Here is a 27,083-nt window from a genome sequence, read left to right on the forward strand (position 1 = left end):
TTTTCATATATAAAATAGAGTAACTCAATTGCTATTCATCCACCCTATGTTGTCATCTGAGCAATATATGTGATCCCTTTGTGTTTTCCTGGGTGGATAGCTAGGTTATTTCTTCCAAGTGACTGATATGAACTGAAGAAGCTTTGTAGTATTCTGGTGCTTGGTGTCTTTAGAATCATATTATCTGATTTTTTTCCCCCTCTCACAACTCCCCACCACTGAACCAAAAAGAAAAAATAAAACTCTTGTAACAAATATGAATAGTCAAACAAAACAAATTACCATATTGACCATGTCCATAAATGTGTTTCATTCTGCCTATTTAGTCCATCAGCTCTCCGTCAGGAGGTGGGTAACATTATTCATTTTTTAAAATACATTTTTATTGAGGTAGTTTGTTGCCATATCACCAAAATTTCTTCCAGTTTACCTATTCTGTCCCGAAAAGCTATACCCTAAAACAAGCAATATTTCTATGGAGGAAAAACAAAGAAAAAAAGAAAGATCAGCAAAATTGATCAATACATCAGGAAAGTCTGGAAATATAAGCAGTGTTCCACACTGGTAAACCTTCTACCTCTTCAGAGGGGTCAGGAGGGATTATCTTCTCACATCTCTTATCTGGGGCCATTGCTTGTTCTTTGTAATATAGCAAAATTTACTTTTGATGGTTTTGAGGTTGTTCTTTTCATGTACTTTGTAGTCATTGTGTATATTATTTTCTTGTCTGCTTAATTTACAATGCATCAGTTTATGTAAATCTTTCCATGCTTCTCTGTATCCATCATTTCATTTCTTACAGAATATTACTATCCTATTACATTCATGTCACATAATTTGTTTAGCTATGCTTCAATTAACAGACATCTACTTTGTTTATTCTTTGGGTTTTTGTCCTCTGAAATCAAATGTTACATTAAACTGAGTCCTTGGGCTTTCTAAATTTCTTGCTTTATGATGATGAAAGGACCATTTGCAGAACCTTAAAATTAAGGCATTTCTTTTGTATTTGAATTCTGTGAGAAACATTCTCTTCAATAGTAGCAAATGTCTTGGAAGAGAGCATTGGACAGAGGAAAGAATGCTGATTTTGGAGTCAGAGATTCATATCTACACTCTGATGCATCTCACTTTCATTATAAGCTTAGGCAAATCACTTGGCCTTCCTAAGCCTCAGTTTCATCTGCAAAATTAGGAGGTTGAACTGGATGCCTTATGAAGTCCAATAGAGCTGAAGATCTATGATTCCACGATCTAATATTTCCCTTGGTGTTACTTATGCCTTGCTTAAGAAAAGAAATTTGAACAAAGGTAACTCTGTTTTTGTATGACTATTGAATGATTTTAATGTAAGCATGACAGAAACTCTAAGGGTACATTTTATATTACTGAAGCAATTAAAAAACTTTACAGATACAGGAAATTTTATGTTCTTTGCATTTCTTGGTCACTTGAAGATGTGTCATTATACAGAATCACCTATGAAAGTCTGCCTGTTTTGCATATTTATTGGTTTGGGGGGGATTTTTTTTGCTTTTTTGGGGAGGAAGGGCAGAGCAATTGGGGTTAAGTGATTTGCCCAAGGTCACATGGCTAGTAAATGTTAAGTGTCTGATGCTGCATTTGAACTCAGATCCTCCTGACTCCAGGGCCAATGCTCTACTCATTGTGCTACCTAGCTGCCCCTGCATAATTGTTACAAAGATTTATTTTTTCCCCTCCAGTAGGGAAGTGATATGTGTTTGGAGGGGATTTGGGGGATGGGTAACAAAAACTAAGAAAGAAAAGTGGGTCATTGACGCATCTTTTTGAAAAATTTCAAGAAAATAGAAGGAAGGCCAGCAAGAACCGATAAGAAGGACACCTTCAAAATTTACAGGTTGAACTTATGTACTTTTAAAGAAAAGCAGGCTATACATAAAAGATATTTGCAGTATCATGGGCAATTAATTCTATGTAAATGGAAATGCCCATTTTATTTGTAGTTTGTTAAATTCAGAATGAAATATAAATTTAAAGAGAAACTTTTTGTCTGATGTTCACTCATAGGAAAAGGAATTTTTGATTTTGTCTTTGTGTATCCAGTACCCACACATGGGAACTTAATTCACATACATAGGCAATTTCCACACAGTTCACACACAAAGGCACTTAACAAATGCTTGTGTCCTCCTTTCAACTTCATAATAAATGCTCTTAGGATGATCTAGATTCAATGGCTTTCATGCCAAAATCTTTGCAGACTTATTTTCCCAATTGATTTTCAATGTTTTGCAAGGCAGAGACCTCCTGTGATCTTGTAGTCCCTTGTCACTCATACTCCCAGCTAGCATTGCTCTTGGCTACAGGGGCTCTTGCTTTGGCAGAGGGAGAAAGTGTTGGTTGAGTGATGCTACTTTAATTTTTCATTTTATAAAGTGTTTTACATTACTTTTCTATGATATAATAATAAATATAATCGATATCATTATTTTTTCCACTTTTCTTTTTTTGTCATTTCCTGTTTAAACAGATTTGTTCAGAACTGCTTTTAATTACATCCAGTATCTTCTTATATTCATCTTTTTTCCTAAGGACAGCATTAACTTAACCTTTCACCATTTGAGAATATGACTGCACAAATACAGCTAATTTAGAAGTGATTACTGTGGCAATAATAAGGGCTTCCCCAATTTCAGTCACTATGCCAGTAACTGGGAATACACAGAAAGTAAACAAGGAGGTCTTTGTCTTCAAGAGGCATATATTTTAGTGGGGGAAGACAAGATGTAAATAATTAGGTACATATAGATATACATAACAGAGTAAATGTAAGCTAAGGTGGAGAAAGCTCTAGAGTCAGGAAGATTTGAGTTGAAATCCAGCCTCAGGGGCTAACTAGCTGTGTGACCATGGGCAAATCATTTAAACTTTATTTCAATTTCCTCATCTGTGAAATGAGAGTAATAATAGCATCTGCTTTCCAGATTATTGTGAGATCAAATGACATAAAAATTGTAAACTGCTTAGCAGAGTACCTGGCACATTAGTAAGCACTATATAAGAGTTAGGGTGGTGGGGAGGGCTGGGAGGTGGGCTTGAGGCAGCTAGGTGGCACAGTGAATAGAGCATGGGCCCTGGAGTCAGGAGGACCTGAGTTCAAATGCAGCCTCAGACACTTAACACTTACTAGCCCTGTGACCTTGGGCAAGTCACTTAACCCCAACTGCCCTGCCTTCCCTCCCCCAAAAAGCAAACAACAACAAAAACGAAGATGGGCTTTGAGCTAAGTGGGGAAAGAAGTCAGGGAAACCAAAGGGCACAGGTGTTTGGGGGAAGAGCATTCTGAGAATGGGTGACAGCCAATGCAAAGATGAGAGCTAAAGTGTATGTGAGAAACAAAGTGCTAACTATATCATACATGGAGGGGAATAAAGTGTTAGAAGCTAGAAAGGTCAGGTGTGAAAGGCTTTAAAAGTCAAATGGAGGTATTTATAGTGAATCCTGGAGGTAATAATAGAGGTCATTGAGCAGGGCAGTGACATGGTCAGACCTATGCTTTAGAAAAAATAGCCTTAGCAGCTTAGGGGAGGCTATCTTACAGTGGGAAGAGCTATATGAAGGAACCAATTAAACAGCTATTTCAATCAAATATTGAAAGAGGATGAGGGCCTGAACTAGCATTGTGCTGAATGAGTGGAGAAAAAGTGATTTCTATGAGAGATGTTGTTATTTACAGGTTGTCTCCCCCGTTAAGAGTTGGTAACAGATTGGCGATGTGGGATGAGTGAGAGTAGGGAGTCCAGGATGACACTCTTGGGGTAAACTTGGGTGACTGGGAGGATGGGGGGAGGTGCCCTCTACAATAAGAGGGAAATTTGCAAAGAGAAGTTTGGGGGGAAAGAGAATGTGTTGTTTGGGACGTGTTGAATTTGAGATGCCTATGGGGCAGTTGAAGATATGTGGCAATAGCTCTGGAGACAGTCTAGGGCTAGATATGTATCAGAGATGATAAGTGAACTCATGGGAACTAATGAAATTACCAAGTAAGAAGGGATAAACAGAGAAGAGAATAATTCTCAGGACATAGTCTAGGGAGAAACTTGTAGTTAGTGGGCATGGATTAAGAAACAGCAAAGGGGACTAAGGAATAGCAGGACATTTAGTAAGAGAACAGGAGATGCTGGCAGGCAAGCAACAATCTGTCCCTAGGCACTTAACCTGTGTCAAACACTATTCCCAGTGCTGGAGATATAAATGGAAGCAAAGGGAGAGACTGTCCCTGCCCTCAAGGAACCTACTTTCTAATGGGAGAAGACAGCACATAAAAAGGAGGTGAAAGGGGAGGTATCTGCTTGGGGGAATGATGTAGCAGTCTGGAGAGTAAGAAGAAAAGTTTGGAGGGGAATGAATCCTGGCTGGCTTGGGTTCATACCCAAAATGGAGGCTCCAGAAGGAACTCACCAATGAGAGAAAGTACACATATGGCAGAAGTTCCTGGATGAGAAGGCCACAGGCACTCCCCAGGGTGGGAAGGCAACTGTGGAAGCAATACTGCAGATTTATAAGTGTAGCTGGGAAAGGAAACTAGAGGAGGAAGGAATCAACAGGATCACAGCCTGCAGAGGACTCAAGAAGGTCACAATTGAAAAAAGGACCTTTGGATTTCACAATTAAAAGATCATTGGTAACTTTGGAGAGGGCAGTTTCAATTTAATGATGATATCTAAAACCAGGCCATAGTGAATGAGAGGAGTAGAGAAAGCATAGGCACTGTCAGTGAACTAGCCTTTATTTAGCACCTACTATTTACCAGACACATGTTGAAGCATCAGGAATACAAAGAAAAGCTAAAGACAGTCTCTCTGCTCAAGGAGCTCATTGTACAGTTAGGGGAGACAGCATGGAAACAACTATGGACAAACAAGATATATACAGGATAAGTGGGAGATAATCACCAGATGAAAGGCACCAGCATTCAGGGGGACTTGAACCATGAAAGGAAGTAGAAATAGGATAATAGTTAGTGGGGATGGTAGGACCAAGTGAGTGTTTTTGTTGCTGTCTTTTTAGGACAGGGAGCTGTGAGCCTGTTTTAGGCAATAGGGTTAGAACCTGTAGATTTGGAGAGACTTTTAGATAGAAGGAAAAGGGAGAGTTAGAAGGAGGGTCATTTGCTGAAATAACAGAAGGGATGGCACTAAGTCTACACCTCGAGAGTTTGACCTTGGCTAGAAGAAAAGTCATCTCTTCTGAAACTGGAGTGAAGGAGGACATAGTGAGGAAAGATAACTGAATGATGTAACCTAAGGAGGAAGGACCTCATTAAATGGTTTCAGTTTTTTTTTTTTTTTAGTGAAATATGAAAGGTCTTTAGCTGAGACAATGGGGTTAGGGAATGCTGTGGAAGGCTTGAAGAGAGACAATGTTTGGAATAGCTTCTGAGAATACTTCAATAGCAAAATGATCAGGAAGGAATAGAATACTGACCTCACTGTAATGAGGGTTCCCACTACAGAAACTGTATCAGTAAATTTCCTTCAGCTCTGTTTAACAGCATGTAAATAAGACTGGAGGTGGATAATGGAAGAAACCTAAGTTTGAAGTTTGGTAAGATGTAGACCAAAGGAGTTCTGGGTTATAGGATAGCATAGAATTGGAATGATTCACCAAAGGGATCATGAAGAGAAGAGAGGATACTTTAGCCAGTACAGGGTTGATAACTTGAGAAAGAACTGAAGGTTAGAGGAAAAAGACCTCACAGTGAAGAGAGAGGACAGGGTTAGGGGGTTGCATTGCATAGGAAACAATGGAATAATAAAAGATTATCCATTAGAGAAATTTTGGAGTCCTTTTATGATGCTGAATGCTCACCGTCTCTACTACCTTCCAACTCTTTTTTTTTTTTTTACTTTTCGTAGGGCAGTTGAGTGTGACTTGCCAAAGTCACATGGCTATGGTAGTAAGTATGTCAAGTGTCTGAGGCTAGATTTGAACTCAGGTCCTCCTGACTCCAGGGCTGGTGCTCTATTCACTGCTCCACCTATAGCCATCCCTCTTCCAACTCTCTTCTTAAAGTATTCATGACTTTGACATGTGCTTAATAAACCATTATAGTCCTTCTTTGGGAACTATATTTTTACAGTGTTTAATTGTTCTCTATACCCTCTTTATAAATTAAGTTCCCAAGTATCAAGGTATATTTTAACTTAATCTGGAAGTTTTTTCATGTACTTTATGGAATTAATTTACTTTTTCTTCTTTTATAAGTTATTTGCAAATAGGCTGCAATTGCCTTTGTCTGTTTACTTAGGCTGAGTGAGATACAGTAAGGCAAGATGACCAAGTATTTCACGAAATGTTTCTTCTTGCCTTTGGATGCATGACACTGTGATGGAGATAATTAGGAGAGCTCCTCTGATCTGTTGGATCTTTGTCCACTTTTGGTGAGATAGTGGCTTAGTACGAAAAGACTTGCCAATTTGGGGGATGATGAAGCTAACAAGGTAGTTCCCACCATAACAATGGCAGACAGTATCTATATCAGTGTCAAAGGTGCCCATCTTCCCTGTCTCTGGAGCATGTGGCATGTAAGTATCTTATCTGGGACTTTGTATGAGGATGGGGAGGAGGGGGTGGGGCTTTTCCACCCCTAGCACTTACTTTGACTTCAAGAAACCTGCCTAGGTGAGCTGGACTTCTACCTCCCTCTTCTGCTTTGTGTTTCTTTCCTTGAGCATAGCTAATGGAACAAAAATCCCAAGATGGCCAATTCTGCTTTAGAGGCAACCTTGGAGTTCAAGAGATCAAGTGGCAGTTCATCAAACTATTGATACTAAATGAGGTTTAGCATAGGGTGACTATGGTGACCAAATGGGACTTTTTTTTTTGGTCACTAAAAGTGACAAGGGCACTTTTTATGGAGAAAAGAATACAAAAGGAAGAGTAAGCCTCTCTTTTACTGATCCTAGAATATCACAAGTTATTTTTAATGGGATCTGTGACTATGTAGAAGAGATTAGATTTAACAGTCTACATAATAAAAACCAAGCACATGAATGCCTATGACTGTGACATGCAGTTGGAAAGGCAATAGTTTAGCTCAGATTAACTAGAGGAAGGGAATAAAGTTGCATTGCATTTGGGAAATTATGCCATGTTTTCAACAGTCCCAATGTTTTCAACTGTTCCTTGACACAAAAACCTATCTTTTAAAAAACAAATATTCTCCTGGCAATGCTATGGTTTTGAATGCTAGACTACTAAAATCCCTGAAAAACCAAAATTGTAAGTAATCCGAAAAGGACAATGTAGAAGAAACACATGGTATTTTTTTTTTAACTTGTAGTTTATATCCAACATTGATCCGTGGTCCAGAAATAATGTTAAGAGATATTATGCAGGAGATAGTTTGAAAAGGAGAGTTGGGTGGCTAGGTGGCGCAGTGAATAGAGCTCTGGCCCTGGAGTCAGGAGGACCTGAGTTCAAATATGACTTCTGACACTTGATATACTTACTAGCCATGTGACTTTGGGCAAGTCACAACCCCAACTGCCCTCCAAGATGCAAAAAAAAAAAAAAAAAAGAAAAGGAGATGGGACAGCTCTACAGCAGAAGTGAAGAATAACAGATGGACATCCTGAGGTGCCACTAGTGCCCACAAAATGTAAAGTGTTCCAGAAGAATTTGGAGCCCTAGGACTAGAAGATTTCTAGGTCTCTTTCAGTTCTAAATCTAGTGAAGCACAGTTCTGTTCCATTAGAACCAAGGATTAAGATTCAACATACTCCAGGAAGCATTTACTGTATGCAAAATACTGTGCTTCAGGCAACAGAATCCACTGGGAGGCTATCAAAAAGTTTATAATATTAAAAAGGTGAGTAACAAGTACACAAATAACTAGGATGCAAAGGAAGATAAATTGGAGGAAGTGGGCTAGATAAACTGCCAGGAAACTTTTGAGGAGAGATCCCTTTCAGTTGGTGATTAATTGCTTCCTAAGGGTAGGCATTTATTTCCAACATCTTAAATTTTATTTTAATTAAAATTTTTTCCCAACTGCATGTAAAAATAATTTTTGACATGTTTTTTAAGTCTTTGAGTTCTAAATTCTCTCCTTCCCCAAGTAAACAATTTGATATAGGTTATACATGTGTAATCAGGCAAAACATATTTCTATAATATGTCATGCTTGTGAAAGAAAACAAAGACCAAAACACAAACACGTGAAACAGCATGCTTTGAACTGCATTCAGACTATATCAGCCCTTTTTCTGGAGATGGCATTTTTCATCATTAGTCCTTTGGAAATATCTTGCATCATGGTACTTCTGAGAATAGCTGTCATTCACAGTTGATCATACAATATTGCTGTTACTGTGTACAATGTTCTCCTGGCTCTGCTTACTTACATGTAAGCCTTATCATTTTTTATAGCACAATAGTATTTCATTACAATTATACATGCAATTTGTTCAGCCATTCCCTGATCGATGGGGGTCCCCTCAATTTCTAATTCTTTACCACCACAAATAACTGCAATAAATATTTTTTGTACAAATAGATTCTTTTCCCTTTTTTAAAAATCTGTTTGAGATTAAGACCTATTACTGGTATTGCTGGGTCAAAGGGTATATATGCACAGTTATAGCCCTTTGGGCATAGTTCCAAATTGCTCTCTAGTATGGCTGGATCAGTACATGACTCCAAAAGTGCATGTGTCCCAATTTTCCCACATCCCCTCCAACATTTATAATTTTTTTTGGTCACATTAGCCCATCTGATAGGTGTGAGGTGGTACCTCAGAGTTGTTTTCATCTACATTTCTCTAATCAATAGTGACTTAGAACATTTTTTATGACTATAGATAGCTTTGATTTCATCTGAAAAATTAAAAAGTACTTGTTCATATCTTTTAACCATTTAGCAACTGAGGAATGACTCCTGTTCTTAAAAAGTTGACTCAGTTCTCTTTATATTTGAGAAATTCCCCTCCCCCCCAGTTTTCTGCTTTCCTTCTAATCCTGGTTGCATTGGTTTTGTTTATGCTAAGCCTTTTTAATTTAATGCAATCAAAATCATCCATTTTACATTCCATAATGGTTTATCTCGTTTGGTCATAAATTCTTCCCTTATCCATAGATCTGACAGGTACAACATTTCTTTTTAAAAGTAAATAAAGGAATTTGCTAAATAATTATAAAATGCTCAAAATGTCTTTTTAAAAACTGGGCAAATAACACTTCTGAAGTGTAGTAAGGCACATTGCACTTTTTTTTTAGCCATTTCATTAGCAAAGCCAATCTTGGAGTGAACATTTATTTGGAAGTACACCCCCCCCCACCGCCCCAACCCTGATCTAGCTAAATTCTCTAGTCTGTCATCTGCCTATTTTGCACTAGCTCAAGGAAGATCTCTCCTCTCAACACAGCTCAGCGCTGGCAGGCGGTGCAGAAGAGTCCAGCTGGGCAGCGGCGGGGCTGCTTCCACCTCCCTGGGCGAAGATAACCAGGCTCCATTCACAGCGCTCGGCCCGACTCGCTACCCCGCCTCCTCCCGGTCTCCTCCCGGACCTGAGAAGCATCTCCAGGGCGGATGCTGCTAATCCAAGAGCAGCTGCAAGGCCTCCAGCCCGCCCAGAAGAAGCTCGCGAGCACGCGCGGCCAAAGCCCGCCAGATTCTCCCTCCCCAAAATACACAGCCCGCGAGGCCAGAGGCCCGGATGCCCGCCCCTAAACCCCAGCAACAACAATCGCAGATTCCCTCCCCGCCTTTTAGATACAGTACACACCTACACACGCACGCGCGCTCACAAACACACACTCACTTTCGCACGTAGAAAGCCTGCAGCTGCGGGGAGGAGGTGGAGGACTGAGCCATTTTGAAAGCATCTGGAGGGGGAGACGTTCTTGCAGTCTTTGTCCTCTCCTTCCTCGGCTAGCACAGCCGGAAAAGACTGATCTCAAAAACCGCGCACTGTCATCGGGAGCCCACCTGAGCTTCTGTCTCTGAGGCACCAGGCCGCCCTATCCGCCATCCCCTTCGTCTCCTCCTTGTTCTATCCCCCCTTCTTTCCTCGAGCAGTTGGTCTGGCCTGGGTGCTCGCAGGCGCGGAGCGAGAAGCGCGCGGGAGTCGCGGCGGCAGTTGCGTCTCGGGGGCTGAGGGAGGAGGCGCGGGCTGCGGCATCTGGTGGCGCAGCTTCCCCCGCGTGGGCGCCAGCGTCGAGGAGGCGGTAACCGCAGCGGCAGCGCGAGGCCCGGGCAGGTAAGCTGAGGCTGCGGAGTTGGTCCACCCGCCTGCCGCGGCCTGGCTCGCGGATGCAGGGAGTTTGGGGGAGCGGGTCGGCCTTAGGCTAGGCGGTCAGCGGCGGCCTGGAGAGGGGGGGCCGGCAGGCTTCGGGGTGAGTCGGAGGCAGCTTCTTGGTCTCTCCTGGCTTTGACTCTTTCCCGCCGTGCCGCTCCCAGGGCCTGGCACGAACCCCCCTCTACCTAAGAGCGACTCTGGGGAGGCGAGGCAGGAGCTGGAGGCGGCTCCTCGGGGCTGGGCAGCATCTGCGGGCCTCGCAGCGTCTGCTGGGGCCGGGGAGGCCGCCGCGCACTTCCCGGGAAGGGGAGGGGTGGTGCCGGCTGCCCCCCGCGGCGCCCGGGACTCGGTAACTGCTCTCCTTCCGTCCCCTCGCAGGCGCATCCGGAGACTGCAGGCTGTACTCGAAGCGCACACTGACGCTCCCTCCGCCCCCTTGCAGCGCCTCGTCACAGCAGCTTGTCCCTGGGGTCGGGACCCCCAGCCCCGCGTCCCCGAGATGACTCGCGATTTCAAACCGGGAGACCTGATCTTCGCCAAGATGAAAGGTTACCCCCATTGGCCAGCCCGAGTAAGTGACTGCCGGGACCCGCGTAGCGGACCTGCCTCCCTGGCTGGGCCCGCCGGCCTCACGCCCATCACTCGCATCCTCTCTATTCGTTGTATTTTTATCCGCGAATTTCTTGTCGAGCAAGCTTCTACCGAATGTGTAGAATAACTAGGAGCCTGTTTTTAGCGACTTAGTCGCTTCGTTTTCTTTTGCCTTTGTAAAACAATTAGATGTAGGTTGATTTGTATTTGCAGGTTAGTTTCATTCTAATAGTCGGTGTATTTCATCTTATTGGCCCTTTTTTTCCTTCTTAGGGATGAGCATGCAGAATAAAATGAGCTTTAATTTTTCTTCCTAAGGCTGCTAACTTGCTTTTTTATACTATACGTTCATTCCCCATATTATCAGTTTGGGGATTTTCAGAGAAGTAATAGTTGTGTAAGCCACTTAACAGGGTGAACTTTGAAGCAAGAAACTTTATTCTTCTTTGGCTATGGATATTCAATTTTTCGAACAAATTGCAGGGGTTTTGTTGCTACTTCCAAAACCCAAAATGCTGGCATCCAGAGTGTTAATACACCATGGTATCCATTATACATTTTGATTTTGTGAAAAATAACTTTAAAGCCAAGAAAACTTCTTAGCTATTTGTTGGTGGAAAAGAAGTACATAAAAATGATATTGTCTTATTTTGAAATGCATGGTAGTATCTCTTCTGTTTTCTATAATTAATGTTTATTTAAGCAACTTGTTGATAGATTTTATTATGGGGTTTTAAAAAATTATTCCCATTTTAACATTCCAAATAATGCAAGATAATCTTCCATCATGAGGGTAATAGGGTTCACAGACAGTTTTATATATTTGTTAAACAGGGATGAGGGGAGGGGTCCAAACTTGTGATACCATTGGTGCAAGGTACTATTAGTGGGGAAATTCATACTAATGCAGATCTGCAGATTTTCTTCAGTTTTAGTTTTAGAGAATTACCTGGGGGTCACACAGCTGTCAGGCATGATGCCAAAGGTTATGTATGTATTGGACCATGTTGTCTCTTCAACAGAAAGATACATATGGTCACATAAAGTCTACTGTTCGAAGTTTTTTCTTTTTCCTTGGGGTGTTTATTGAAGTGGATTTTTTTCCCTTAAGATTATCTCCCATTTATACTGTATTTATATCTAATGAGTATATAGTTGTTTGCATGTTGACTCCCATTAGAATGGGAGCTCCTGGAGACCAGACCCAGGGACGATATTTTTGCCTTTCTTGGCATCTCCAGTGCTTAGCTGTCACCAGCACATAGTAAATGCTTAATATATGCTGCTTAACAGAAGGGTCCTTGCACTTGAATTCTTTTATATAGTTGAATAATGAAGTAATTTATTGTGAAATATGACTTATCTTCTCTGGTATTTTGCCTTTTTTACCTGACGTTTAATTATAGTGGCATTTATGTAGAACTTTTAAAGTTTGCAAAAGGCTTTTTTCATCTCACAACCGCGTCATATGTGGTATTATCCCTCCATTTTACAGATGAGGAAACTGAGGCTGAGAGGTTGTGACTTAGCCAGAGTCACATAGATAGTGGCTTGATGTTGGATTTGAACATAGGATTTCTTGACTCCAAACCACCTAGCTTACTTAGTTCCTGTTTCTTCCAAAAACTCTTTGCTGCCTTATACTGTCCCTAATTACCTCTTTTCCTATCCTTCCCCTTTACTCCTAACACTAATTGTCTCTATCTCTCCTGGAGTTTAGAGATCATTTAATTTAATACCCTTAATTGGCAGAGGAGACTGAAGTGTTATAAGGGGTCAGCCATTGGCATAGAAGAAACTATAATTAATTTTCCTGGCTTGTAGATGATTGTATTTTTTTTTACCTATCCCATTATAGCATGTTTGTGTTTCCAACTAGGTTCTAACCTTCTAGGATAGAAACTATGTATCTTATTGTGTCTGGTGTGCCTAGAGAGCTGTATTTTGAGTCCAGAAGACCCAGCCAGGTTCAAATCCTGCTTCTAACAATTGCTGGTATGACATTGAGCAAGACACCTAACAGGTGCAGTGGATAGAATGCTGGACTTGGAGTAAAAAAAAAAAAAGACCTAAGTTCAGTTCCTGCCTCAGACCCTAGTTGAGGAAGTTACTTATCCTCTATTTGCCTCATCTGTAAAATGGGGAATATAACACCTTTTCAGGGTTCTTATCAGGATCAAATGAGATGATATGTGAAATGCTTTGCAACCCTTAAAGCCATATATAAATACTATTATTTATCTGACTCAGACATTCCTATAACTGAGGCTGTTTCTTTATTATCTGCCTCATATGTGCCTATGTTGATGTATGGTAAATTCTAAAAATAGACATTAATATCCAATTGAAACTGTAAGTTAGTAGCCAAATAGGAATTATTTTTGAATTATATTTACTAGTTAATTGTGGTTTGATTATTTTATTGCTGGATCAGAACTATTCTTTTGAGTCCATATTTTCCAAATTCCAAAAAAAAAAAGCAGTATGATCTCACAGGTTGACAGTTCTAGTGTTTAATTCTTTGTGCTGACTTTTTGCCACAGACATGTCTTTGTTTACCAAAGGTGCATTAGGGACTTTCACATCTGTATCTCTAAAAACTTTTTGTACATTGTAAGTAAATTTGGATATATGCACATATACATGTGTATATGTTTTAATGCAGGGTAGAATGTCAATATAGAGGTATCTTGAATTTAATAATAACAAGCTCTTTAGAAGCCCTTTTAGTATTTTTGAAATTAATGTAACTTTTTAAAAAGTTATTTTTATTGTCAGAAATATCTGTTGTATGACTATCCTAGTTGATGTTGATCTCTTCATGCTCATAGAGGTAAAGATATAAAGATCTTGACTTTTTAAAAATCTTTTTCTTTTAGGTAGATGAAGTTCCTGATGGAGCTGTAAAGCCACCTACAAATAAACTTCCCATTTTCTTTTTTGGAACTCATGAGACGTAAGTTCTCTAGATTAAAATTTGTAAACTTATTTAGCAAGGCTATTAGATATGATATGACCAAAGAAGGATTAATTCAAGGAGGAAAAATTTTAGATAGCCAGTACAAAACAATTGAAACTTATGGTTTACTGGAAATACTCTCTTTAGCTTTCTCTATGATTCTGTTGTTTGCAAGCTTTAAAATATTGTGAAATATATAAAAATAAATCAGGTGAGATTGGTATTCATTAGTTTTGGGATAGTAGCTGACTTCCTTGTCAGTGAAAAATAGAATTTCTCTGCATATTTTTTTGTGGTAACATGGTTGTTTTTCCCACTAGTTCTAAAAAAAAAAATTCTGTACCAAATTTTTTGTTTTACTGGAGAGGCCTAGTCCCTTTGTACACAATTGTAAGGTCATCGTGGGGTGAGGTGAGAGAGAAGGTGCTTTCTGCCTTCTATTGGTCTAATGTGTGTGTGACTGTAGGTGGCTATCAGGTGGGTGACCTAGGATCTCTGTATTTAATGTCCTTGACATGAGTGGAATGTTTCTGCTTTGCTTGGGCAATTGCTTAAGATATCCCCTGCTTTTGCTGTCCCCAAGAGCTGTCCTCTAGCATCTAGTGTTGTCCCTTCTCCATTGTTCTTTCTGCCATAGAAGCTGTTGGACTTTGCTTCCATATTTTAGGGTTGGGGTTTGAACTCAGCTATTAATACTATTTCACCTATTTTGTGAATCTTTTGCTTTTTTTTGGAGGGCAGTTGGGGTTAAGTGACTTGCCCAACATCACATGGCTAGTAAGTGTGTCAAGTGTCTGAGGCCAGGTTTGAACTCAGGTCCTCCTGACTCCAGGGCCGGTGTTCTATTCTCTGTGCCACCTAGCCGCCCCTTTCTTAGTTTTGTCTATACATCTTTCAGGTGTCCCATAATTTCATTCAGTTCTAGAACTAGGTGCAGTAATGTATAAAAAGCACTGTATGTGAAAATCAAAGGACCTAGGTTTTGAATTCTCACTAAGTTTGGTTTTGTTGAGGTTATTTGTCTTATGTTGTTGGTTTTTTCCTTCACTTAATAATAATCTGTTTTTTTTCCAATTACATGTAAAATAGTTTTAAACATTCATTTTTTGTAAGATTTTTTTAGTTCCAAATTTTTCTTCCTCTGTTCTCTCCTCCCTCCCCAAGTCAGCAAGCAATCTGATATAGGTTATACGTGTACAGTCATGTTAAATATTTCCACATTAGTTAGTCATATTGTGAAAGAAGAATTGGAACAAAAGGGCAAAACCACAAGAAAAGAAAAAAACAATAAAGAAATGAAAATAATCTGCTTTGATCTGCAGTCAGACTCCATAGTTCTTTCTCTGGATGTGGATAGCATTTTCCATTATTTGTGACCCTGAGCTCAGTCAGTTTACTTTCATGGGCCTCTCATCTATAAAATAACTGAATCTGAAAGAAAGGCTTGAACTAGATGACTTCCAAGGTTACTTCAAACTCAGCATCTAATTGACCTAAACAAGCAGGTCTGTAATTTTATTTTGGAGTCTAGACTTGTGATTTCTGCTGCATAGGGACTTCCTGTTGAAGAAATTCCCTTCACAAATAAGAGGACCTGCAACTGTTCTACAACAAATAAGAGTGTTTTCCTCTGGCCACTGGGAGTTAAAGGTCTCCAAAGGCTTACATAGCCAGTATGTTTCAAAGGTGAAACTTGAATCCAGCTCTTCTTGACTGAGGCCAGATTATTATATCATTCTGTTAAAAATCACATATTGGGGTAGATTTTGGAAAGTTAATGCTTTAGTAATTTTATTACTTTAGCATTTTCCAATTCTGGTGTTCATTGATTTTGGCAGTTTTAACATGCATGGTATGATATACTTATTGTATAGGAAGAATCATTTTGGGTTAAGGATGAGAATTACTTATCTTTATAGCCATTTGGTTTTATGCCTTGTTCATAAGTAAATTGAATTGTGGAAGAATTAGCATAAGGGAGAGTGAACTATTGCCCTATTCACTGGGAGTGTTGAAGTGATTTCCTAGTTTAGGGAAGAAGATTGTCCTTGGGCAGCTGTCCTAGTAAAATAAAACAGCATTGTACTGTAATAGAAGGAGCTGCAATATTTAGTCATTTATTTTCTATAGGTATTATATCTAAGAATGATATGGCAGATTGGGAATTTTTTTTTTCATGACATTACTACAAATGCATACTACCTGTATTAATCTGGGCTCATAAATTCTCTGATAATGAATATAAGATGTTGAAGACTTCTTGCAGTAGTGATAAAGATCATTTGGTTTGCACATAGAGCAAGTACACTAACACCAAACTGAACTCTTATGGTTGATTGATTATCCCAGTAAGAATGGAACTATAAGCCTTAATTTTAAAATAACATCTTATTAAAAATTAAAGAGTTAGTTAATTTGTGTGTGGTCCTGCTTTATGGCCTATTTGGCAAATGCTAATGTCTTTAATTTTTCTTTTTGTTTATAGTTCCTGTAACTAATGCCCATTCCCCTAGGAATTTTAATCACAAGCAATTCCATTGTGTCAAATAAACTTGGGAATGGTTAGTGTTTATTCATGTTCACCAGCTATTTGATAACTTGAGTTTCACTAAATATCACAAAACTTTCAGGTTTCATCAATGGGAAACATAATTTTTTATTTTTGTTTTCCAAGAATTTTTTTCTGTCTTGTGCAGCTTTTAGTTTTGCTGCTTTGGTTTCCATGTAAACAGATTTTCTATATTAAAAAAAGTAGACATTGATAATCAATACTTGGTATAGGTAATTATTTGAATTTAAATTTATTTCAACACATAAGGAATCATAATTGTGTAGACAGCTCTTAAAGGTCCTCATTAGGATTATTTTTTTTTTTATTTTACATTTTGCTTAGGTACTTCATTTCATCGACCTCTGCTTTGTATTATTTCAAGATCTATCCAGTTTTCTTAATGTCATAATGGTAATTGTTTATTATAACATACCTGATTAAAATGTAATCTCATTAGACTGCAAGCTTTTTTGCTATTAGTGATTTTATTTTGTGTTTGTATCTCTTAGCACCTAGCAAGTGTTTGCCACATGGTGGGTGTTTAATAAGTGCTTGTTGAATTTATTTAATCATTCCCTGTTGTATTGTTGGATATTTGATTCTAATTTTTTGTTGTAACTATTTGTACCTCCTATTTAGTTATTAATAACATTTTCAGGTTTATTCCTAATAATAGAATTACTGGTCCAATGGGTATAATTATTTTGGTGTTTCCTGTATACTTGAATGTTTTTAATTCTGCCAGCTGTGAATGAGTTTATCTGTGACTGATGAGCTTTTAAAAATTAGGTGTCATTTCCCTTATTTTGAGAAAAGTAGTCATAAAACATGCTTTCTGAAAACCTAGACATAGAAAATTGAAGATAACAGGGTGCTGCATTTCAAAGGTTAAAAATTAATGGGTATATAAATCTCTGCAAAGATCTCAGTCTTTTCCCAACTCTCAGGATTTAAGGGACTCTACATGTAAATTTATCAAACTGGTGTAATAATGAAAATACCTAGCCGAGTAAGAGCTTGCTTATTTAGGTCTGTAAAAAGAAAAGAGGGATTGGACAGTTAGCTTCAAAAAGGCAATTTCATAGTTTATCTCTTACAGCACACCATAAGTACAGTGTTGCAAAATCTCTTAAAGTAATTGCTCAAATCTATGAAGGTTATCTCTAGGTCTACGATAGTGTCCTGCTTTTGTTTTCTTGAATTATACAAAAGGTAGTTACTTAATACTTCCCAAACCCTCTTTTAAGTGTGGTAAAGAATAATCAATCATTATAGCCATTTATTAAATTAGTAGCAGTGTTTTTCAAAGTGATTTAGATTGCCAGAATTGTGAGTTTATTTCCTTTGGTGAAGGGGGCAAGTTTTTTATATTGATAGCAGGGGTTCTTAACCTGACATCTATGAACTTTAATACAAATTTGATGAACTATTTCAATATAATTGATTTCATATGTAGTCCTTTTTGAATTTGTAGTCATTTAAAAACATTCTTAGAAGATGTCTATGGGATTCACCTGACTGGCAAAGTGAGGGTCCATGCCACTATCCAGTTTCAGTTCTAACCAAAGTGAAATGGGATTTAACTTAACTCCTTTTGGCTAGAATGAGCCAAATTGATACCCTAATTTTATTAATTCAATTAATTTCCTACTTTTGAAAAAATGTCATGATACATTGTAATTGCATCTAGCTGTAGTATAAAATCGTAGTATTTTCTAAGAATATTCTGTTAGCATTGTTACTATAGTAATTAGTGTTTATTGGAGAATTTATGCTTTATTATTTGAACAAAATGTAGAAATGATTGCCCAGTGCTGGCCCCGGAGTCAGAAGGACCCAAGTTCGGTTCCGGCCTCAAGACACTTAACACCCACACACAAAAATACTAGCCGTGTAACCTTGGGCAAGTTACTTAACCCCAATTGCCCTCCAAAAAGCAAAAAAAAAAAAACCTAAAAGAAATAATTGCCCAGAGCATGCCTACATGTCATATGTATTGTTTTCGTGGAATTAGGGGAAGTACATTGTTATAAGTAAGCAAAATTTGAAAAATGGTTTTTGAACACTTAAAAGTAGTTCATAGTCCAAAAATGGAGCACAATTCTGTTATAAGTTAAGATCTTTCATAAATTGATCATAAATCTCTTTAAAGTATGGGTTTCTATTATCATGTTCAATTTATTCACAGAAAATTTTTTTTAATTTTAGAGAAGCTTTTTAGTCATGAATTTCAGATATGTTTAAGTCCTGCTCCACTATTGAACTCAATAGTTTGATCACATCAAATGAACTAATAAACATCAATTTAGACCTTGTTGTCTAGTTTTATTTGGATACTTAAGTGATTTACATCTCTCATGGGAAGTAATCAAGTCTTTTTGTACTACCAATAAACTGTTAAAGAAGAGTCCAACCAAGTATTTCTGCTCCTATAATTTGATAGACATAGATACTCCAAATTGCAACCTATCCAAAACTGCCTGTCCTTTGCTACTTTTATCCATGTCCTTCAGGAAATCTGCCATAGTAAGATGTGTGTCCAATGTGTTGGGTACCTTTTCCTAGGATATAAGTAGAACCTGTGGGTTTCAATTCTCAGATTGCTTTTTTTTTTCTATTAAAATTGGTTCCTCCCCCCTTTTTTAACATGTCGTTAAACTTTGCCTTGTAATAAAGGACAGTTAAGTATAACTGACTTCTTACAGTGCATGTATACTGAGTTTTTCACCCATGTTCCCCAAACTCCTTTATGAAGAGGGAAAAATGTGACACATCCACGGTTTCCTGAAACCATGATTGCTCTTTGCAGTTGGTCTGAATTCAGCTGTTGTTATCAATTCTGTATTCTCCTGATTGTGCTCTCTCTACTCTTGTCACTTCATATAAGTCTTAACCATGTTTTTCTGAATTCTTCATGCATTTCTATTTATTGATTTTTTACTTTATCAAATGCTTTATTAACTTCTAGTTTACACATGCATTTCTTTTTTTAATTTTTTTTTTTTTTTTTTAGTTTTGAGCATTCACTTCCATAAGCTTTTGAAAAGTTTTCAGTTTTCTCTGCCTACCTCCTCCCAGAAGCAGCGTGCAATCTGATATAGGCTCTACATATACATTTCTATTAAACATATTTTCACATTAGTCATGTTCATTCATAATTTCTTAAAGAAAAATTTATTATATTCATATGCCACAGTTTAGCCATTTCCTGATTTGTGGCCATAAACCTTTTTACATTTTTTAGCACAGAGAATGCTGCTCTGAATATTTTGATGTGTTTATATATCACATTTCTTTCACTGACTTCTTCAAAGTATATGTCCAGTACTGGAATAGATGGGTCAGTCAAAGGGTAGGAACAGTTTACCGAACTGATGCATATTTTCAGATTATTTTTCAGATTAGTCGGACCAGCTCATAACTCAGCCTACACATCACGTAAACTGTGATGTTCATATAGGCCTTTTCGAAGTTGCTGAAATCTAAAAGCCCTATTAATATGCAACAACAACAATTCTGGGGCAGTATCCTTTGATTTTCAGCACATGACAAAGGAGAGATTTAGAACTGGACCTCAGAAACCATCTGGTTTAAACTCCGACTTTTATAAATGAGGAATCTGAGGCATAAAGAAATGAAGTGATTTTTCTCAAGGATACACAATGGTAGTAAGTGGCAACACTAGCATTTGAACCCAGGTTCCCAACACCAAATCCTTCTCCCTTTCTGCATTACCACATCTGTTAGTGTCATAGTATTTAGGCATTACAAATAGTATGGGCAAATGTATTAAATAATTCTGTGTCTTCAGAGGAAATTTTGCATTAAAACCTATTTTAATTGCTTTTAATTTTTAAAAAACTAATCTCATGGAAACCATGAGTTCTATTTACAAAATAACATTTAAGAATGCCATAGTCCTTAAAAAATACTTTTAAAATAAATTAATAAAGCAGATAACTAAATTGATTGTTTTTGTTTATATATTTCCGTTTTTTTTTCTGAGTTTTACTTCAAATGACTTTGTTCCCTAGGCATTTTAATTTCTCCTGATTCCTTCTTATTTAAAAGAGTGTTCACAAAATGAAAAATGAAAGCATACAAAGTTGGTGTCTATAAAGATCTTCAAATTTATGTAAACATGGATGAATTTGACTTAGATTGTATTGGTAGTAGTCACTGTCAGTACTGGTAAATTAGAGTATCTGTAGTTATATAAGCTCTTAGGTCACATGGCAAGGGCTTTGTTTTTATTTTTTACATTAGAAAGAGCAAGTTTGGAAATTGATATAGAAATTTTATTACACTTTTATTTTGAAATAAAAATTTTCAGTCAATCTCTTCTGCGATATAGATTTAAAAGAAATGCAGAGACATAGTGTTGTCCTTTGAAAGGTAGACTTAATTCCTGTCCTTTTAGTATTAAAAGTATGTGCTTCAATTCAAGAGTTCCATCAAAAGATACCCTTTTTGTAAACTGGAATTTTGTAACAGTTGTGTGTCAAAGGGGAAATGTTTTTATCAGCTTGGTGAAGAGGCAAAGGTTCAGTTGGTGATATTTATATGTGCTCATAAAGCACATATAGATGATACATGTTTCTAAGATTCCTCAAAAAGGCATAGAAGGGTAACCTGTCTACTGAAATATAGTCAACAGTCATGTTTATGGTAATCTTGGTGAGATCTGGTATCTAATACCTGTTTTTATTGTAAAGAAATAATTTTTAAAATATATTAAAGTCAGGCACAGTTAAGAGACTAAAAATTTAGTCTTGATTTCACAGGATCATAGTTAATTAAGTTTTAGTGATATTTTAAAATCTGGTGTTGGGGCAGCTAGGTGGCACAGTGAATAGAGCACCAGCCCTGGAGTCAGGAGGATCTGAGTTCAAATCTAGCCTCAGACACTTGACACACTAGCCATGTGACTTTGGGCAAATCACTTAACCCCAATTGCCCTCCAAAAAAAAAAAAAGCATAAATAAATTCTGGTGTTAAATTTAAACTACATTTGAAACTTGATTTCTCTGATGAAATATGAATATGCTCCTTGTAAGCGGAATTCTTGATTACTCAGGCTTCAGTGAAATATGCTTATGAATGGACTCAGAATACTTTTAGGTGCTAAGAACTGTTTCCTATTTATTATAGTAGGTTCATGTTAGTAACATGACATTAAAATATTACATTTTAAAAGAAATAATAAAAGTTTTGAGGTAACAAATGTGTGAAGTTTCATCTAGTCATTTGTAACCATCTTCCTGAATGCTCTAAAATTTTTTACAATTTTTACAATTTGTTTCCATTTTGTAATTAAAGATATGAAGTTTCTAATACATGTGTGCAGAGTAAGATTTATACGCTTAGAAATTCAGAAAACAAATGCAATGACTAGAAAAATGTCAGTAATTCAAACTAGTATGCGCAAGATGTGGAGAACTAGTTTGAATTGAGTTTAAAGTTTGCAGGAATTAAGTAGATATATAAAGTCAGTTATTCATTTTCAGTAAAATAGTTACTTACATAAAACATCTCTTATCCATTTTTCACAGTGCTTTTTTGGGACCAAAGGATATATTTCCTTACTTAGAAAATAAAGATAAATATGGCAAACCTAATAAAAGAAAAGGCTTTAATGAAGGATTATGGGAGATAGACAATAACCCCAAAGTGAAGTTTTCCAGTCAACAGGTAAGTAATGGTTACTTAAAATTTAGTTTTATAGTTACAATATTTAATACATCCTGGGGAACTTCCTGGGCTCTACCAGAAGTCATAAAATTAAAAGACTTAAAACAGCTCTGAATTAAAGAATTACAAGTAATTTTTGCATTGTTATATTTTGGCCTTTGGGGGGAAAAATACTTTAGAACATCTTTCTTTCCCTGTTTCTAGGGGAAAGGAATAAAAAAGTAGAGGATTGGAATCCACAGGTTTTGCAGATAACGATTTACTAAGCACATTTAGACTTTTAATCATCTAAATTTAATTCTGAATTAGTATATTCAGGAGTTTACTTATAATTATTGAATTGTCTTCACTGCTTTTATGTATGCAGAACTTTTCACTTTTGACTTAAATATTTTGTATGGTACAAGGAATTAAGACCTTCCCTTTGAGCTTGACTTTTCCAAAAAGTTGTTAACAAGTTTGTTACCCAGGTGGCACAGGGGATAGAGTACTGACCCTGGAGTCAGGAGGGCCTGAGTTCAAATCTGTCCTTAGACACTACTAGCAGAGTTGATCTTGGGCAAGCCTAGCAAAAAACAAAAGAGTTCATTACATTCTCAAAGTCCTAAACTTATTACAACTCCATCCTAGAATGTTATCATAGGCTCATTATGTTTCCCTCCTGGTCAGTTTGTTTCTGGGACTCTGGAGAATGTTTTCCCATCTAGCTGTTTGTGGAAGTTTACAATTCCCATTAAATTTTGTGGGGTGAGGAGGGCTGCTTTGCACACATTGTCCCCATTCAGCTGTTTGTAGTTTATTAGGTTTCCAAACGTGGAAGGTGACATACTTTTTTTTTTTTTTAAAGCAATCGGGGTTAAGTAACTTGCTCAAGGTTACACGGCCAGTTATTTCTGGGTGTGGTGCTGAGTATCTGAGCCCGGATTTGACTCAGGTCATCCCGACACTGGAGCCGGTGCTCTTACTCGCTGAGCCACCTGGCCGCCCCGACATACGTTCTTAATGAAATCTTAATCTTCTTTTCCATCTTTTGACAATTTGTGGCACAACTACTAACCTCTATCCAGTTTAGAATATTAGGATTGGGTGCTTCATGTACATTTACTTTTTTGAATTGAAGATGCTAATACCCTCAGACTCTACAAAGGAAATAGAGAAGTAAAGGCTACAACATATTTGTCTGAATAGCTTGAAATGTATACTAGAAATTAATTTAATTGCCAAACCTTGGAGAATTAAAACTAAGGAGGCCTGGCCTCCATTTTGTAAAATAAATCACTCTTCAATGTATTAACAGGCATCCACAAAACAGTCAAATGCATCTTCTGATGTTGAGACTGAAGAAAAAGAAATTAGTGCTTCAAAAGAAGATACTGATCATGAAGAAAAAAACAGCAATGAAGTAAGTCTGACAAGTCTTTTTAAAATTATTATTCATCTTAAATTTTTTGACACAGGAAAAGAATTCTACAGTAGCAAAGGAGAAATTATTATTTGTAATGGACAGTAGTGCTTAAGGAAATACTTAAAAGATTTTAACATTGGAAAAAACCTCAGCAGCCAACCAGCCCCAGCATATATTTGAAAAAAGAATTTACCCCATAACATGCCCAACAAGTGGTTCATGTAGTATTTGTTTGAAGATCTCCATTTAGTGAGAACCCAGCTTCTCCTCAACTACCCATTCCATTTTTGGATGGTTTTAATTGTTAACAAAGTTTTTCCTATATCAAACCAAAATTTGGGTCTTCAATCCAAAGTTATGTTTTAAGTTTTTTGAGGGCATAATAGTGTTTATTCTGGTATTTCCAGAGACTAATACAGTGCCTTGCACATAATGAGTAATTTGTAAAGTATAATGAGAAAATAAGCAAGCTTAGTTCTTGGTCTAGATGTCAACTATATCATGTTAACTTTTGAACATTTGATGTAAATGTGCACTAATGGGAACCCTCTGTTCATTTTTGGAAATCAGCTAATTAGAGTTAATCACAATTTACAGAATAGATAAGATCTTGAGAAATTAGGTGAAATTGTACAAACTAAATAATTTTATTGATGAATATCATTATAAAATCAGACACATTTCTGTAAGACACTTAAAATTTAAACTGTGAAAAAGTTGGATCCAACAAAACTTAGAATCCTACTTAAAGAAATCATTTTCTTATGAAAATGTTGCTAAATAAATTCTGTGCTAAAAGTATTTACCTATATCAAAAGAGAATTTTGGTGTGTTATCTCAATTATGTAATAGAATGTCAAAATACATTAACAACCACTTAGCATTCTAACAGAATAATTTTCATTGTTTATGATTTCCAAATATGCTACATTTAGAGCTGGAAAGGGACCTTAAGTCATCTAGATCTATTCTAATTTTATACATGAAGAAATTGAGGCACAGAGAGATTAAATGATTTGTCAAGTCACATAGGTAATGGGGGGGAAGGATGATTTTGCTGAACTGCCATTTATGAGTGTGACTCAGATTACAAAAACCCTGTTTATGAAAATGTTTTAAAAAGGAAAAGACAAATTAGGGGGTGATAATTTTAATTTTAAGTATTTACATCTCCCCAGCCCATTGAAAAGATTGTGGGGGGTCCTCCCACTTAAATAACCCACTGTTATGTATAACCTGAAGTAATCTGGGAATGGGCATTTTTTAAGCAAAGCTACACCTTTTGACTGTTGAAATTTCCATGTACTAAGGAAAAATGTGACTGTAGAAGGAAATTTAGGGGTGGCTAGGTGGTGCAGTGAATAGAGCACCAGCCCTGGAGTCAGGAGGACCTGAGTTAAAATCTGGCCTCAGACACCTAACACAAAAAATAGCCATGTGACCTTGGGCAAGTCAACCCCAATTGCCCTACCTCCCCCCTCCAAAAATAGAAGGAAATTTAAAATTCTAGCTTTCATTTCAGTAGTAATGCTTTTTTATATGTGACTGATTTCCTATTGTCATGTGTATTTCTAGGCACTTGGAAGAGTTAGTTTCAAGTACTGGATTTTTCTTTCATGTTAAAACTTCAAAAGTTTAAATGTTTGTGATTTAGAAAGGCCAAAAACATTTACTAGGACCCTTCAAACTTGATATATTTCTTAGGTCTCCATGTCTTTCACTAATATTTTGTTTGTTCTTTAGGATATGACTAAATCAATGGACATAACCACTCCAAAGGCTGCTAGAAGAGGAAGGAAAAGAAAGGTAATATTGATTCAGAGGATCAAGTAGATTATTTAGTTATATTGGAGGGAATATTGGTTTAATTTCTGCTTTCATTTCAGCTTCTAACTTCTTCAAACTTGATTTTGCAGGGGCCAGTTGTGTAGTTTCATATTATCCAGATTCTCCTCAATTTTTTGGCTGTTTCTCTGCACCTCCAACTTACAGTGGGCAGGGTAGGAAAAGGAGGTGAAACTCAGCAGTTTTTATCACTTATTTTCAGTCCATTCAACAGCACTGTTTTAGGGTGTCCGCTTAGAATGTTGTTTTATTTTAGACACTGCCTGAAATGACATTTTGGGATCATCTTTGAATTTCAGTTATCCAAGTTGTTTCTGACTCCTAGTACATGGATATTTGACAGCTGGCTGTACTTAAAGTAATTGGAGGTATTTGACTGGCTTTTTATAATTTTAGAACTAATTATATCACATCTGTTTCTGCGAACCCTATAATGTATGTGAAGATTTTTATGATCCATGTGGTAACAATCACCTTTCTCAAGATTTATGGCTTTATTAAGATTAATCAAGCCATTTGTGGCATTCAGACTTATATTTTAGTGTTTCTAGTTTCATACTTATATGTTAATAGTTTCAACTAAAGCAGCACTTGGTTCATGAGAAGAAATGGCTTGATTTTCACCATATCCTGTGAAACAAAAAGAAGTAAATTTATGCATTTGTGAATTTTTTTGATGTCTTATTTGTCGATGTGCTAAGAATAAAAGAAAAATCCAGTGTGAATGATGGAATCAATTAAATATATATTCAAGTACTCACCCACATTCATTATATTTCAAGGGGAACCCAGTGGAATTTAAGACAATCTTCCTTGTTCTTGGGGAGCTTACAATGTAGCAATGAAGTAACTACCAGAATTTTTCTGCAATAGCATTCAAAAAAGGTGTGATTTTTGTTTTAATACTGTTTCAATGCCAGGAGTGTGAATTTTTTTTTCAGTGACAGATTCCTATATCAATGAAATCAGCTTAAAGAAAGGAAACAAAAGTAGATTAACCTAATTGGTTAATTTTATATTTTGAATTTAATGAAGCTACTTTTATTCTAGTTTTGTATTAGAAACACAGCAGTACACATGGATTTCAATTTTACATTTTGTACATTATGGCTTTTCAGGCAGCTGTGGGAGCTGTAAAAATGTGTGACAAGTTGTCTGCAACTTATATATCTTGAGAAGCATTGACCAAATACCTGAATTTTTTGAAATATTTTTCAGCTAAATTTTTTAAAGCTTTTTAAATAGAAATACTTGTTTAAAAATAAATCCAGAGAGGCAGTGTGACAGTGGATAGGGAACTGACCAATACTACTAAGTTGAAGAAGTTTGCCCAGCTGTGTGTTCCCTATGCTAATGAATGAAATCACTTAATCAAAAAATCCATAGTTCAACTTGGAGATGATTTATAAACTTCCAGCTCAAACATCATAAAGGCACTTCAGTCTTAAAATAGTATTTATGACACCATAAAATAATGCTGTCATTTTTAAGTAGATCATAAGAAAGTTGTGGTTTAACAATCGTGAAAGTATTAAACTTCTAAGTTCAAAATTACCTAGGTAAAGTAGTCCTGGAAAAAACTCCTTAATAGAGTTTTCTCAAACTTGATAGTAGTGAGATAACTTTTGGTAACAAACTTGCTCAGCCATATTGTCTCTGAACAAGTTTGTACACAAAGAACAGATTGATTGCACTTCAAAAAATGTAAACAAAGTTGTGGAAATAGGGTTAATCTGCATGGAAGATTATTTTCTGGTTG

At 37.0% G+C, this 27,083-nt stretch overlaps 2 protein-coding genes across 3 annotated transcripts in view; one reads left to right on the forward strand and one right to left on the reverse strand.

Annotated features, from left to right (window-relative positions):
- The window catches only part of CCDC171 (coiled-coil domain containing 171), a 555,758-nt gene extending 545,815 nt beyond the window's left edge, over positions 1 to 9,943 (reverse strand). Inside the window, exon 1 of the mRNA XM_069090675.1 lies at positions 9,806 to 9,943. The gene's annotated coding sequence lies outside the window, so the exon portion shown is untranslated. The remainder of the gene's footprint in view (positions 1 to 9,805) is intronic.
- Positions 9,944 to 10,089: 146 nt separating this feature from the next.
- PSIP1 (PC4 and SRSF1 interacting protein 1) overlaps positions 10,090 to 27,083 on the forward strand; it is a 30,139-nt gene continuing 13,145 nt past the window's right edge. The window contains exons 1-6 of one of the 2 annotated variants that reach the window (XM_069090676.1): positions 10,090 to 10,243; positions 10,661 to 10,853; positions 13,753 to 13,829; positions 21,936 to 22,074; positions 23,372 to 23,476; positions 25,223 to 25,285. In XM_069090676.1, coding sequence (XP_068946777.1) covers positions 10,782 to 10,853; positions 13,753 to 13,829; positions 21,936 to 22,074; positions 23,372 to 23,476; positions 25,223 to 25,285 — 456 coding nt within the window. In that variant the 5' untranslated portion in view covers positions 10,090 to 10,243; positions 10,661 to 10,781. The remainder of the gene's footprint in view (positions 10,244 to 10,660; positions 10,854 to 13,752; positions 13,830 to 21,935; positions 22,075 to 23,371; positions 23,477 to 25,222; positions 25,286 to 27,083) is intronic. The other variant, XM_069090677.1, reaches the window with a different exon arrangement.

Source organism: Petaurus breviceps, unplaced genomic scaffold, assembly GCF_028583685.1.
Source record: "Petaurus breviceps papuanus isolate PSGF00001 unplaced genomic scaffold, PetGlider_PUasm1.0 187, whole genome shotgun sequence".
Lineage (NCBI taxonomy): Eukaryota > Metazoa > Chordata > Mammalia > Diprotodontia > Petauridae > Petaurus > Petaurus breviceps.